General features: G+C 38.3%; 1 protein-coding gene across 1 annotated transcript in view; it reads right to left on the minus strand.

Annotated features, from left to right (window-relative positions):
* Nucleotides 1–7,181: 7,181 nt before the first annotated feature.
* Nucleotides 7,182–15,673, minus strand: part of LOC115265163 (uncharacterized) — a 59,837-nt gene continuing 51,345 nt past the window's right edge. Inside the window, exons 2-3 of the mRNA XM_062847846.1 lie at nt 13,564–13,627; nt 7,182–9,098 (exon numbers count right to left, since the gene is read on the minus strand). Coding sequence (XP_062703830.1) covers nt 7,434–9,098; nt 13,564–13,627 — 1,729 coding nt within the window. The 3' untranslated portion in view covers nt 7,182–7,433. The remainder of the gene's footprint in view (nt 9,099–13,563; nt 13,628–15,673) is intronic.

Consider the following 15,673-nt stretch of genomic DNA (forward strand, 5'->3'; position numbering starts at 1 on the left):
CCGTAGACTTTAGGATCTAAACTTAAGAACAGTTTGAATGACCTAGCATATCTCCACCTATCTGATACTGTCTATTAACCATTCAGAAGACTTACTGGACATGATAGATTACAAATTGTAGCTTTGTATAATGAAAGAAGTTACCGTTACACCCATAGACTTTAGGATCTAAACTCAGGAACATTTTGGATGACCTAGGATATCCCGACGGATCTGATACTGCTTATTGATCTTTTTAAAGACTTACTGGGCATGATAGATTACAAAACGTAGCTTTGTGTAATGAAAGAAGTTACCGTCACAGCCGTAGACATTAGGATCTAAACACAAGAACAGTTTGGATGATCTTGGATATCCCGACTGATCGGATATTGTCTATTAACCTTTCCCAACTGAGCTTTGCATAATGAAAGAAGTTACCGTTACAGCTGTAGACTTTAGGATCTAAACTTAAAAATAGTTTGGATGACCTAGGATATCCCAACTGATCTGATACTGTCCATTAATCTTTCAGAAGACTAACTGGACGTGATAGATTACCAATCGTAGCTTTGTATGATGAAAGAAGTTACCGTTACACCCGTAGGCTTTAGGATCTACACTCAGCAACAGTTTAGATGACCTAGGACATCCCGACTGATCTGATACTGTCTGTTGAACTTTCAGAAGACTTACTGGGCATAATAGATTACAAATCGTAGCTTTGTATAATGAAAGAAGTTACCGTTACACCCGTAGACTTAAGAATATAAACTCAAGAATAGTTTGAATGACCTAGGATATCCAGAAAAAGTATTCTGCATAATATGCTACCACTTTATAACATAAACTACAACAAAACTACAGTAAAACATAGAAAAAAAAAACTTCATAATAACGCTTGGGAAAATCCGGCTTGAAAGGGTTCAAACAAATCATTTTGGCATCCCTGTGATCCCACCAAAGCATACAGTTATGAATTTAATAGACATTGTTCGGATGAAAGCACATACCTAACCCACGGTAGTACCGTTGTACCTACATGAATTAGAATGGCCATAGAACTCGGTGGGTGAACGGATTGAATAGAACTGTAATATGCGGTCAAAGGCAATACATATGCTACCTTCTGCCCGGAAATCGGTTCGACCCACAAAGGGGCCTAGTTTCAATACTCATAAATTTACATTTCGACAATGGCCTGTGTGCAAAACCAACCCCGATACACGTGTACACGGTTTGGCTTTTGCAGCTTCCGGTGCCCGTAGGCGGCCGGAGTTCGGGTGCATGTATTATTACACCCATCATGGAGAGTGCTAGTGATTTGGTGCTTTTGGGGAAGGTGTGGAGTGGGTTGCATTTGCACCGGGAGTTGCAAATTACCTGCCAAATCATTGTTGTGTGTGCGCGGACAAATTTGCCCTATTGATGGGACCTGTTAACAGCTAGTTACGTGTTTATTCAGTTGTTTACTTCGGTGGGAACAAATGATTCCCGTTTTAATAGGAGCTCGATATAATTTCACAGGACATTTGTTACAATGAGGTAAATGATGTATTTATAGAATTTGTATTACATTTGTATTTGTATTTATACGCAATGCTTATTTGATTTGATTTCTAGCAGCTAATTGCATGCAACAAATTACCTGTTACAATAGAAGTGAAGCATCTGTTTAATATTGTTTGTCGCATCGTGTTTAACTAATGAATATTCTGATGGGCTTCAATTTTCACAAAGAGTTATGGTATACATATGAAGCCATAATTTATTGTGAAATTATTTGCGGCATCAGATGTTAGGTCATTAAGAAACAAGTACTTACGATACCAACGCCCGGTTATTATGTAATAATGTAGACAGATGTTTAATTAAATTCCTGCCTCAAAAGCAATCGGGGTATTTCGCCAAGCTCAGCGTACGCATCTGCCTCGGTTTTAAGACGAGCGCGTCTCTTCATTCGGACTGGTTTGGTACTCTCTTTTCTCATAACCTTTTTTTTCTGGCTTTTCCTTCCTTTGGCTCGGTTGGCTCCTAACTTTCTTCGGATTAGCCTCTCAAGGCTTTGTTTCCCAACCCCTTACGCGTTTTGCAACCGGCTTTGGGGCCTGGTTGATTGCAGTGGCCGTCCCCTTCCTCTTCGATTGTACACTTACATACCTCTGCCGGGCGCTTCTAGAACCTACGGGGGTCACGCCTTTTCGCAGGTTTCAGCCTTGCTTTTCGAGCCGGCTTTGCTGTGCAAATAACAATTATTGCTGAACAGTGAGAGTATTAGCTGAACATTGTTTGGTCAATGGTTTCAATAGCTGTACACCAGCTGAAACAAGCTGAATACTAGTCTGAAACGAGGATTATTCAACCGTCGTGTTAAGCGATACAAAAAAAGCTGATTATCTTGATGCATAGATCTTAATTCTACTTTTTGGGCAGCTTTTGTTCAGCTTATCTTAGTAACGCTCATTCATGGATGTTTAAGTCTCTCTTCATACATTATTAAAAAGCCGCAGGTGGAAAGATAATAGATCTCTTGTTCAGATCTTAAATATAATAACAAGCTTTCGGTCAAAAAATCTGGAAGGTACTCGAGAAATCACTTAGAACACCAAAATTTAGATTGTACGTATGCCAATAAGCCTACTGCTTGAAAAAGCTTAACAATCTCAGTTCCAAAACATCATTTAAATAATCAAATTAATTAATAATCGATTTTTGCTTAACCAGCCGAATGGAAGTTTTACTTAAGGCGAAACTAAATCCATTTCCTCACTTTTTGGTTTTTGATTTTTTATAAAATAACGAAGCAATATTTTCAAAATCGGTTTTCGTGCCCATGTAGAGTATGGATTAAGATATCTCCTGATTTTTTTTCGTGGCGGAAAATGTTTTTCGTTTTTGCAGAAACCATTTTTGAATATAATTTCACAAAAAAAAATGGTTTCTGCAAAAATGGAAAACTTTTTCCACCACAAAAAAATCAGAAGATACCTTGATCCATGCTCTACATGTGCACGAAAACCGATTTTGAAAATATTGCTTCGATATTTAATAAAAAATCAAAAACCAAAAAAATGAGGAAATGCTTCCAGTTTCGCCTTAATTCCAAAAGCTAGACTTTATAAATATTGGCGTGAGTGAGAAATGGACAAATTGAGGTGAAATCTGCGACAAAGTTACTCGTCCTCTCGGTGAGACTCGAACTCACGACTCCTACTCACTAGACAGGCGCGTTGCCGCTACGCTACGAGAAGACTCGAAGACGTAGTGACTAACCTGAATTCAAGTTCAACTCGAAATTCTGAGGTTATCCTTTTCACAAACTGCACCTCTTTCGAATGGATTAGATGCAGATCCACACAACGCCTCTATTGTATGTGTAAAGCCTAGGCGAGAGCGCATTAAACATTTTACAACACATTAAAAACAATGCGGACCTTCAGATATTTTTTACAGATATTAATCAAGTGACTCATTCGAAATTCTTTCAAGAATTTTTTAAAAAAATCTGCCCGTAATACTTTCAGAGATTTCTTGGAGATTTCCTTTGGGAATCCTTTTATGATTACCCATGAAAATTTCGAGTTTCCTGTAGAAATTCCCTCCATAATTTTCTAGAGAATACCCCAAAAATTAATTACGTTTTTTTTTGTATAGAACCATCCCTGGACGTTTTCTGATATTGCTACATGGATTTTGTTTAGAAAGTCCTCTAGAAATTTCGTGTGGATCACCTTCCACAGATTTCTTTTCAAAATTATTCAAGAACATCTTCAAGAACATCTTTCGTAAGAATTTCTTTAAGAATTACCGTACAAGGATCCTTCAGAAATTTATCCAAAAGGCCCTCTAGAAAAGCTTTCATGAGGTTCCTTAAAAGCGCGTTTCTTTAAAGAAATCTAAAAATTCTTCAGAAATTTAGCCAAGGTTTCTTTTTTGAAAATTTTTCACTAACTACTTCAAATAGTCTTCCAACGTTCCTTCAGAAACTCTCCCAAAGATTCTTCTGGGAAGTTTTCTGAAAATTCCTTCAAAAAGGTCTCCATGAATTTGCTCTAAGATTTCAAGTCCGAGGAATGAAATCCTTCGGAAATAATTCGAGCAATTTGGTCTTAAAATCTACCAAGGTTTCTTTTGAAGAAGTGTTTTGTTTTTTTAAATTCTTCCAATGATTCTTGAAATAATTTCTTCTCATGAATTTATCCAAAAAATATCTCAAAGAATACTTCCTGGTAGATTTCTATGGGTTCCTTCTATAATTCCACCAGGACTTACTTCAGATATTCTGTTAGGGATTCGTTTGAAAAATCTTTGGAAATATTGCTACAGGGATCGATTTAGACTGTTTTCAAAAATTCTTTCATTGATTCCATAAAATTTTCCAGAGATTCTCCAGAAACTCATTCAAGTATGGCTTAAGGATGTCCACCCAAAATGTGTTCAAGAATTGCTCTAGGGATTCCATTCTAAAATTACAGGAATTTCGTCAAAGATTCATCCAGAAAATCCAGCAGGAATTCCTCCAGAGTTTCTTGAGCTATTTGCTTCGGATATATATGCAGGAAATGATCCAGAGAATCCCGCAGTTCATACAGAGATTACTTGAAGATTTCGTTCAGATATTCCTCCATGTATTTCTCGAGAAATTCATCTGGCACTATCTCTAAATATTACTCCAAGAATTTATTCACGGATTATTTAAAAAAAAAAATCTGGAATATTTCCTAGAACATGCTAAAGAATTTCAATAAAGACACATATCAATTTTCCTAAACATCAGTACCGACGCTTATTTGGTCGGCGTTAAGTCAGAGTGGACTAGGTGATTTTTCGGGCTGGTAAAGATAAGTGAAGGAATTCGATAACTCTGAACTTTTCGACGTTTCTTTGATGTAGATGGGTCATTACATAAAAGAACTTCAGTTTTTCAGAAAATAATGCGCTTGATTTGATATCCCAAGTGCTTGCAGGACATTTCCCCAAAATCATTGAAAAATAGATGGTCCGGTCTGGCTGAGTGGCTGAACGCCGACATTTAGGCGTTTCTCCAGATATTTATGATCAGATTGCTACAGGAACACCTACTGAAAACCTTGGAGGCATTTTATTGATGCATTTTTTTTCGGGGTTTTTCCTTAAAACCCCTCAATAAACTTCTCTAAGAATTTCACCAAGGTATTGCCGAGAAGTTTCTCCAGGGACTTCCTCAGAATTTATGGGATTATTTTCAAAATTCCATCCAGGGGTTTCTTTGAAAGTTCCATGGACTATTTCAGATTCCTTTTTTTGCAAAAATCTCCCAGATGTTGCTGAACGTGCATTACGCTGTCGTGGTGCGCCAAGACTTTCTCAGGGTGATTAAAAATCCTTCAGGGATTTCTCTTGAAATTCTTTCAAGGATTTCCACAAGAACTTCTTGAGAAATTCCACCAGTGACTCCTGCATTATTTCATACAGAGATTTTTTTAAAAAGAAATTGTTCCTGCGGTTTTATAAGAAATAAGTCCATAAAGAACTTGATAAGTGATTTCGTAAAAGTTCTTCCAAAAATTGCACAAAAATTACTAAACAATTCTTTAAGAAATCTTTGAAACAAAATCTAAACAAATCCTTAAAAACTCCTGAAGATGCCTTCGGGAATTCTCAGGATTTTTTTTCTTGAACCTGGAGGAATTATTCCTTGAAAGAATACTTGAAACAACTGTAGAACCCTTTGAATGTATTGTTAGAAACATTTCTTGAAAAATTCATGGAAAAATGTAATTTCTAGAAGAATGCTTGAGAGAACCTTTGGAAAATAAAATCTGAAAGAATTCTTCGAAGATGGTCTGGATAAATCCAAAGCAATCTTTAAACCTCGTAGGCATACGTGGAAGAATTATTTGGAGAGATTACTGGAAAAACTTCCAGAAAAATCTTTTGCAAGTTTTCTAGTTGAATGCTCTAGAAAATATTTGAATAAATGGAGTGATTCCTGAAGGAATCTCGGAGAAATGCAATAATCTCTTACAACATTTCCGAAGCTTCGGGAAAAAAAAAACCCCGGAAATTGAATCTTTCACAGTAGAAGTAACGTTTGGAGTGGTTCCTAGATAGATTCCTAGAATATTTTTTTTTAAATTTCGAAGATTTTTGAAAGAAATCCCAAAAGACAAAACCTGGAGGAAATTCTGACAATGTTTCTGGAACAATTCCTGCAGAAATGTTTGAAGAGACGTATGAATTTAGTGTGATACATTATGAAGCAGTCCTTGAAGAAATTTCCTGAAGAATTCTTTAAGGAATTCCAGGGGGAATTCCTGAAGAAACCCGTTGACTGGTTTCAAGATAAATATTTCGAGAAGTTTCTTGAGGTACTCCTGAAGAAGTCCGATGAAGAAATACTAGAATAACTCGTGAGAGAATCTCTGGAGAAATCTTTCGAAAAATGTTCGAAGGAATGCATTGACAGGAATGCATTCTAAAGGGATACCTGAAGGGAATTATTGCTGAAAACACCCAAGTATCACGAAGCACGATACCTCACCTGGTGGCGAATATAATGCTATTAGGGGCAGACATGCTCTATAACGGTCGCTTAATAGCCCTGTGAGCCAAAAGTGGCGAAATATAGTGCTAATGGTTACTGGGGCATTCTTGGAAATCCAAGAAACTTATTTCTGTAAAAATTAAAAAAAAAAAAGATAAATCCGGAAGTAATTCCTGGTGGTGTCGCTGGATCTAACCATGAAGTATTTTTAGGAGCCTTAAGAAAATTTTCGCTGATTTGATAAAATAAACTAAAGCAAGAATGTCCAGTCCAGGAAATGTTCGTGGAATAATAATGCATGAAAGTTTTCCCGAAATAATTCGTAATAAATCGCAATAATGAAGCATTTTATTGATGACCTGCCATTATAAGGGGTACTTAAATTTTGATACCATGAGTAACTAGCTCTAATTTTATCAAGAGACGAACCAGCCAAGGGCTGAAAGTCTCTCAAATAAAGACAAATCAATCAATCAATCTGATTTTATCATGGCAGCACTACCGAGGATGGAGAGCTACACAAACCGAGTCTTATGGCGTACCGTTGTTGATCATGTTTGTAAGGTGCCTCTTTTCCCATTTTTTTTGTTTGACTGAATGTGACATACATACATAATTTGTTCTGCAAGTAAACAATTCGGGCAGTGATATGCCTTTTTAAAAAATACAACTACTCTACTCGCTAGTCTAAAAAGAACTGAACTTTATTTTCCTAACAGCTTTAACTACAATTCAAACTGCTTAATTGCACTTATCACCGTCGTCGATGTCGTCGTTGTCGTCATCCGCTCCACGCGTGCCGTCAGCAATTCACGTTGCCCCGGTTCTTATGTTTTTGTTGCCACCTAGCAACATATGAATGGTCAGCAATCACCGTCGTCGATACTGGTCAACGTCCGGCTAGCTCGGCAGCTAACTCGTCCCTCCTTTAGAGATGAGGTTCCATTCGAATCAAACTCGCTGGAGAAGGATTTCTGAAGATGTTATGATGATGTTTCGCTGTGGTACTATTTGGATTTTCCACATTTGTTGATGGAGAGGTATTATGTTGATTGCCTGTCGTTGTACTGTTTCCGGTCTTCCTGGGATTGTTGAATTTCACCTTGATGGTTTTTGCTCTGAAACAACTCAAAATAATTGAACCAATTATGAGCGGAGAAAACGAAATTCCTCCGATTAATGTCCAATGCGGCCAGCTGATACTTTTGGCTGAGAGACGAATAATTTCCAACTCCTTTCTTGTGTCCAAGTGTAGCTTGTGAAGGTGCTCTAGACTGATGTTAAGAACCTCTTGATGTTTCTTGACTTCGATGCCATCCAGCGGTAGTTGGATCGGATTTCCCGGTAACTTTTGTGAGCGTTGATAATATGAGATGTTGTTGATGATCAGATGACAGTCGTGAAAGTGTATGACGAATGATCCGGACAGATTTCTGTCGGTTAGGCCACAGTTTGACGATAGTGTGAAATTTGTTACTGAATTGATGAGAAGGTGTTGGTCGTCCAGATAACTGATTTGTTCTGATATGGGGTTAATGGTAAAATTGCATGTTGCGGGATTTCCTCTCAGTAGATGGGGTACGCAAGTTGAGTTATCCACGTGTGTTTCGCTTTCGTCGTATATGATGGGTTCAATGGAATTTACCTGGTATATGTCTTTTCCGTGGGTGAGAAAGAATGGATTGGGTAGGTGAATTTGCTTTCGGTCCTGCACAATTGGATATATGTGCACCTTGTTGAAGATCCTTGGGTCCAGCTTGGGCATCTTGATGATAAGTGCGATTTCTAGTTTGTTTGACATTACTGCGGTAGAAGCATAGGATGTGGCTTCGATGGCTGTATGAACTGTCACATTTTCCTTATCTAAATCCGCAATCAAAATTTCAATTTCTTGTTGACTAAGAACCTTTTCGTTAACGATCCCTAACTTTGCCAACGTTATTGTTTCAATAATTTGGTTAAGTCTTTCAGATAAAAAATTTAAATGAAACAAAATTCGTGTACAATATATTTCAATAGACCCCACATTGAATAGGCTTATGGCCTTTTTGGTTTTAAAGATAGCCTCTTTTAATTGTAAATTAAGCTCTCTATTTATCTTGATCTGCTCATTATTATTTATAATTAGGTTATTAATCGAAGAGTTGATTATTCTTAAATCATTGGCATCGGGATTGCCAGCTAAAAATTTCCAAGCACTGCCTAACCTATCCCATCGTTTTTGACGTTTGACTGGGTCAATACTTTTCAATGCAAAATCAATTTCGTTGAATTTTTCTACAATCAAATCTGTGAACTGGTTTTTACTTAGATTTTCAAACTGATCTTTGAGGCTTCTGACATGGAATCTGATTGAGGTGAGATTGAAATGATGTATGTAGTATTTGTAGTCTAGTCTGATTCGTGCTTCGCCATGATGAAATATTAAAATGGGTTGTCGTCCTATGTCTCGTAGGTCGATTTTTGCGTCTTGTTTCGAATAAAGTAACTCCGGTCCAGTGGAAAGTAATAACAAGAGTCTGAAACGTAAAAGGAAGATTGGTTTTAGATTTTCCTTAATTTCAAGTTGTCTTTGTGCAGCTTTCGTCCATCGTCAGTAGTTACAGTGCTTTTGTTTACTTTCGATATTTTTATTTTCTTAAATCTTTTCTTATGTTTCAGTCTTTGTCGAGTAGTTTCGTAAGCGTCTTGGTTTTCCTGGATTATGATATTCTTTTTGTTCTTGTTATGGTATTCTATGGATTTTTCTTGAGATTTCTGCAAGTTTTTAAAGACGGTTTCAATTATTTCGGGCGTTCGAGAGGACGGAAGTATTACCTCCGTAGGGGTGAATTTTGTGGATGAATGAATTGATGTATTATATTTTTGGAGAGATAGTTGGAGTGCATCGGGAACTGATAGGTTTGGATGTTCGGTTCTGGTTATCCTATAGAGTTCAAGAAGCGTTGAATGGAGCCGTTCAACGGTTCCGTTCATCTCACTTCGTCCCGTGGCGGTTACGTATGGAGTAATTTTATGCATGTTATAGAAGTTAACTAGTTCTCCCGTCATAAAGGATTTCTCGCCGTCCATCACAAGTGTGCTGGGTGTTTTATACTTAAACAAAATATCCTTTATAGCTGGTATGAGGTCAACTGCTGCTCGCGACTCAATATGTTTTATTTGAGCAAATTTCGAAAATTTATCAATGTATGTCAAAAAGCAATTATTTTCTAGAAACATAACGTCTATATGAGCGATTTCGAAAGGCGATTTGGGTATTGGTGTTTTTTGAATAGGGTAATTTATCGGGTGTCTGTCATATTTGCACTCGTTGCAAATTTGACAGTTTGTGACAAAGTCTTTAACTTTTTGACTGAGTTTTGGAAAGAAGAAAGTCCGAAAGATTTTTTGTTTGTTTTCGTCAGCACCTCTGTGAGCCTTGTAGTGCTCGTCACGTATAATATTCCATTGCTGGTCCTCGTTGCTCACGTCTTCCAACATTCGTTGGGAGAAACGGATTTTCAAAATTTTGTTTTGGCCGAAATGTTTTCGGTAAACTTCTTGAAGTTTACCCATTATAATTTCCGTGGTATACAACCCGTTAATCCTGGAATGGTCAAAATGATCTTTCAACACCTGCAAAAGTGAATTTTCATTAATATATGTCAATGATATATCTAGTCTAGTATAGCTTGGGAATGGTTTAGTGACAGTAATATTATCTGGACCTTCTTTCAGGATAACCTGGTATTTGAAAATATTGATAGGGGACTCGGTAGCCTCTATGTAAAAGCAGTCACTATTATCTGCAGAATGTTTTGTTCCGGTCATAGAACAAACGATTCTACTAAGTGCGTCTGCCACTACGTTGGCTTTTCCAGGTTTGTATACTATTGTATAGTCATGTTCTTCCAGGTAAGCCTTCATTCTTTTAAGTTTGGAATTAGTGTTTTTGGGGGACAAAGCAAATGTTAATGGTTGGTGATCTGTTAGAATTTGGAATTTTGCACCATATAAGTAGTTTCTGAAAACATGTAAAGACCAATATATGGCGAGCATCTCTTTTTCCGGTACAGAGTATTTTTCTTCTGTTCTAGAAAGAGTACGGGAAGCAAAATGGATTGGACGATCTTTGCCCACTTCTCCTTGAGAAAGGACAGCTCCGATTGCGAAGTCGGAAGCATCTGTTGTGAGAATAAATGGCTGTTTATAATCAGGGTAAATAAGAATATCTTCTGAGGATAATATGTTTTTTAGTTTTTCAAAGCAGCGTTTTTCAGAATCTGATAAAGTAATTCTTCTATTAGACGTAGGTGTTCTCTCCCCTCGCAGAAGATTTGTAGGTGGTTTTGCGATTTTCGCAAAATCCTTCACAAATCTGCGGTAATAGCTCATCATACCTAAGAATGAACGGAGTTCTTTGAGGTTCTTAGGTTCTGGGTATTTATTGATGACCTCTATTTTCTTAATATTTGGTTTAATGCCGTTTTCGGTTATGATATATCCTAAAAATTCAAGTTCAGAATGAAGAAATTCTGATTTGTCTACTTGAATCCTTAAGTTTGCCTTTTTCAATGTTTCAAGGACGGTGTTTAAATTTCTCAAGTGTTCTTCGAACGTTCTACCGAACACAATAACATCATCTATGTACACATAGCATATTTTACCTATGTGTTCACGAAGTACGTCATCGATAGCCCTTTGGAAAATTGCGGGGGCGTTCTTCAATCCGAACGGCATCCGGGTAAATTCATATTTTCCATTATTGATTGCAAAAGCTGTCTTTTCTATGTCCTTGTCTCTCATCTTAATCTGGTGAAATCCAGATGCTAAGTCAAGGGTAGAAAAATATTTTTGGCCCTTAAGTTGGTCCAAAACGTAACTGATCTCAGGCATAGGGTATTTGTCCGGTACGGTTTTTTCGTTGATCTTTCGATAATCGATCACCATCCGAAACTTTTTTACCCCAGAAGCATCAGACTTCTTGGGCACAATCCAGACAGGTGCAGTCCACGCTGAGCGGGACGGTCTAATAATTCCGTCTGCAAGTAATTTATCAATTTGCTTCTTCACTTCATCTGCATAGGCAGCTGGGTAGGGATACACTTTTTGATGCACTGGAATGTCGTCTTTTGTGTTAATGGTACATTCAACATTTGTGGAACATGTCAATTTTTGATCTGGTTGATGAAAAATATCACTGTGAGTGTTGAGCATATCATGAAGTTTTTTGGATTTTTCGGTTGGTAGATGGTCGGTTCTAAATAGGGAGTTCAATGTTCGATTAGTTTCAGGGGCATGTACTAAAAGTGGAATTTTCAGTTTCCCTGCTCCTTTCTTTAAACAAATGAAATTGTTTTCCATATCGATTTGGGCATTTAATGCAGTTAAAATACCTGTTCCTATAATGCCTTTAAAAAATGGGTGGAATTTATGAAGTAAAAATTGAGCGCTATGGTTGATCTTAGGGTGAAAAAAATTTATATCTATAGCGGACGTCGCATTGAAGTTTCCGTTCGCACTAGATATATTATTTGCTTTAAACTCATAGGGACGTGAAATTTTATAACTGTATGCCAGCTTCGGGTCAATCATGTTGACGTTTGCCCCTGTATCTATAAGAAATGGGAATTCCCCAATGTTTGTCTTAAGGTAGATGTATGGAAGAGTTGGAATTACCAACTCGGGTTCCACTCTAAAAAATTAGTTTCTGGTGCGTTTGTTGGTACGGTTCCAGAACTTGAGGGTTGCGGATCAATTCCCTCTTGTTCTTCCGGTAAAATTTCATCATTTGGTTGGTCCTCGAATTGTTCATCGTAGTCGTCATAGGTAGTGTCTGGGTAATAGCTTGTTGGGTATTCTATTTCAACATATTCGAGTGGGTGAGCCACTCTTTTGAAACTTTGTGGATATTGCTGGGATGCTGGCCGTTTAATCTGCATGGGCGGCCTGTTCCCATAATTGATCAGCTTAGACTGCATACTAGCATCAGTCTCCATAGGTTCTGCCTTTACATTTCTTATTGAAGCTTGGGGTGCAAACTGTGTTTGTTGAAATAGCGGTTGAAACGGAGGTTGGTATTGAGGTTGGAATGGTGATTGAAACTGTGATTTAAATTGTTGTTGAAATCGTGGAGGGGGTGGTTGCATAAAATGTCTTGGTAACGGTTTTGGAGGTAAAGGAGGGTAATTCCTCGGAGGTGGTATGGGTTTTCTAGAAAAAGGTATATTGGGGACATTCAAATCCCTTGGTTTAGGAATCGCATGATTTGCATGCTCGTTCCTGAACGGGGCTGTTCTCATGTCCATATTATAATAATCCATGCAAAACTGATATGCTTTGCTAAGATTTTTCACGTCCGCTGTTTTTAACAAGACGTTTAAAGGCTTCTCCAGTCCCCTCGTGAAGGAATCTAGTGCCTTCTTCCTGAAATAGTCGGAGTGTGAGGCAGCATTTTCCTGCATCTCCTCGTCGATTTGGATTTGGACAATGATGGCTGAGAGTAATTCATTAACTCTACTATAGTAAGAGTTAAGACTTTCATTTGTTAGTTTGCGAATTGTTGTCAATTCGTAATCTAATGTTTGTACATCTCTTTTATCTCTGTAGTAGAGTAAGAGTGTATTCTTAATATCGGCCCATTCGTAAAATACGTTATTGGCATTAAGTACGTCTGCAGCTTCATTAATTATTTTTCTTCGAATGCTCCGAATTAAAATTCCATATTCCGCTGATGTTCTGGGAAGGTCTTTAAAAAGGTCAAAGATGCCTTCCACATCTGTGATCCAACTGACTAAGTCAGTTGGTTTTCCGTTAAAGGTGTTCAAACCTTTTACGAAGTCTGATAATTTGCCTACGGTGGCAAAATTCGCGATCGCATGTTGTTCTGCATCGGTATACGTTGGTTCTGTCATTTTCGTTTTTTCTTAATCACTTCACTTTCACTTACACAATTCCTCACAACTCACAATTCACAATTCACAATTGCCAATTAAATTGGACTTCTTTTGTTTACTTAGATATAGGACCGTGTGGTCACAATTGCCAATTAATTTGGACTTTTTTTATTTACTTACATAAAGGACCGTGTCCTGGGTACGGCCGGCATTTGATTTAATCCGGTCTTTTGTTGGCAGTCCACTGAGGTTGGGGGAGAAGAGGCAGATACGTTGGGTTGATCCGTTTTGCTCTGCCGATGCTTCCGCTACTCTGGACCCTAGTATCGATCGGGATGAATTTATCCTCGGTGTCCTGCTCCTCGCTTTTTGTCACTTCGTTGTATGTGGCTCTTTGAACCACTTTGCACTGTTTAGATTTTGGTACTTTTGTACTTGGCTCTAGGGACCAAATTTAAGATTTTTATACACTGATGACAATTATACACTTCCCAATCACACAGTGGATCTCGCCGGAGCCTCCAGTAAACAATTCGGGCAGTGATATGCCTTTTTAAAAAATACAACTACTCTACTCGCTAGTCTAAAAAGAACTGAACTTTATTTTCCTAACAGCTTTAACTACAATTCAAACTGCTTAATTGCACTTATCACCGTCGTCGATGTCGTCGTTGTCGTCATCCGCTCCACGCGTGCCGTCAGCAATTCACGTTGCCCCGGTTCTTATGTTTTTGTTGCCACCTAGCAACATATGAATGGTCAGCAATCACCGTCGTCGATACTGGTCAACGTCCGGCTAGCTCGGCAGCTAACTTGCATAAGCATAAAGCTAAACTACGTAATCATCCATAATGGGACTTGTCTAACAAGTGATATTTAGGGGTCTCTGCCTTGTATCAATGATTTCTTATGGTTGACCGTGATGCTCATAGTTTATGTTTTTCTTCTCATTTCAGGTAAACACAAGCGCGCTATTCCACCTGGATGGACTTTCCAGGTATTCTCGAAATCTACTTATTTCTGTCAGCACTTTGACGGGCTTGGTGGTCTAACGGATAAAGCAACTATTTTTTTTGCGAAAGTTTCTGGGTTCGATTCCTAGACCGTCCCTTTTACTTTGTATCTAACGATGCATGAACACCGACAGTGATTGTGGCTATGTGGTTTTCGGCTCCAGTCTTTATGTAATCATTAACAAATTTCCGTTATACAGCTATGGTTCCGAGCACAATATATGTATGTGATCAAAACGTCAGGTGTAGAACGGAAATCCGAATTTATACCGAAAACATTTTCGCTGAGAGTAGGTGAGTAAGCTGTAGGGCCCATATAGCCGAGGCGGTAAACGCACGGGTATTCAGCATGACCATGCTGAGGGTGACGGGTTCGATTCCCGGTCGGTCCAGGATCTTTTCGTAAAGTTTCCTTGACTTCCTTGGGCATAGAGTATCTTCGTGCCTGCCACACGATATACGCATGCAAAATGGTCATTGGCAGAGGAAGCTCTCAGTTAATAACTGTGGAAGTGCTCATAGAACACTAAGCTGAGAAGCAGGCTTTGTCCCAGTGAGGACGTTACGCCAAGAAGAGAGAGAGGTGAGTAAGCTCGCTTAACTGTATGGAAGGGGAGAGATTATGATTGAAAGGGGAGAAGTGAGCTCGCTTTTAATTTTGTATTTGAATGACTGTTAAAACAGCAATATTTAAGTGAGTGTTTCCCATGCTTGCTGTGAGTTCAACCCAATCGCTACGTTGAGGGAGTAAAGTTTCGATTCTGGTTCTCTCACTTAGTTGTTACCTAGGTCCCTGAATTTTTTTATCTGGACCGTTCAGAGATGGACACTCTAGAGTCTAAAGAATTCGCAATTGCTTTGCTCTTCAAAATATTACAATGTAATAAAAACCATCTCGCTATCGCAATGCAATGTACAGTGTTGCTTCTCGTCAGTACTGACCATCACCAGACTTGTAATCTCCAGTTCACAGATGAAAATGAAAATGTAAATGAGTTAAGCTTCCACATACCCCTCTTTTTCCTCACATCCGCAAATCGCATCAAGAGTACTGGTATGGTGGTACTGGCACAACCGAAAATTTCATAACTTATCGATGTCCTGTGGTGTAGCACTGCATGTACCTAGATGTAGAAACCCACCGCATACAGTTGTGGCTTCTGTCCGACTATGATTTAAATGCGCCGCACCACCGAACTGATGCATATGGTTGGATGACGATGATCTTCTCATTGTCATGAGCGTAACCATCACGAGCAGTGAATGACACTAATCGG

Source organism: Aedes albopictus, chromosome 2, assembly GCF_035046485.1.
Source record: "Aedes albopictus strain Foshan chromosome 2, AalbF5, whole genome shotgun sequence".
Classification (NCBI taxonomy): domain Eukaryota; kingdom Metazoa; phylum Arthropoda; class Insecta; order Diptera; family Culicidae; genus Aedes; species Aedes albopictus.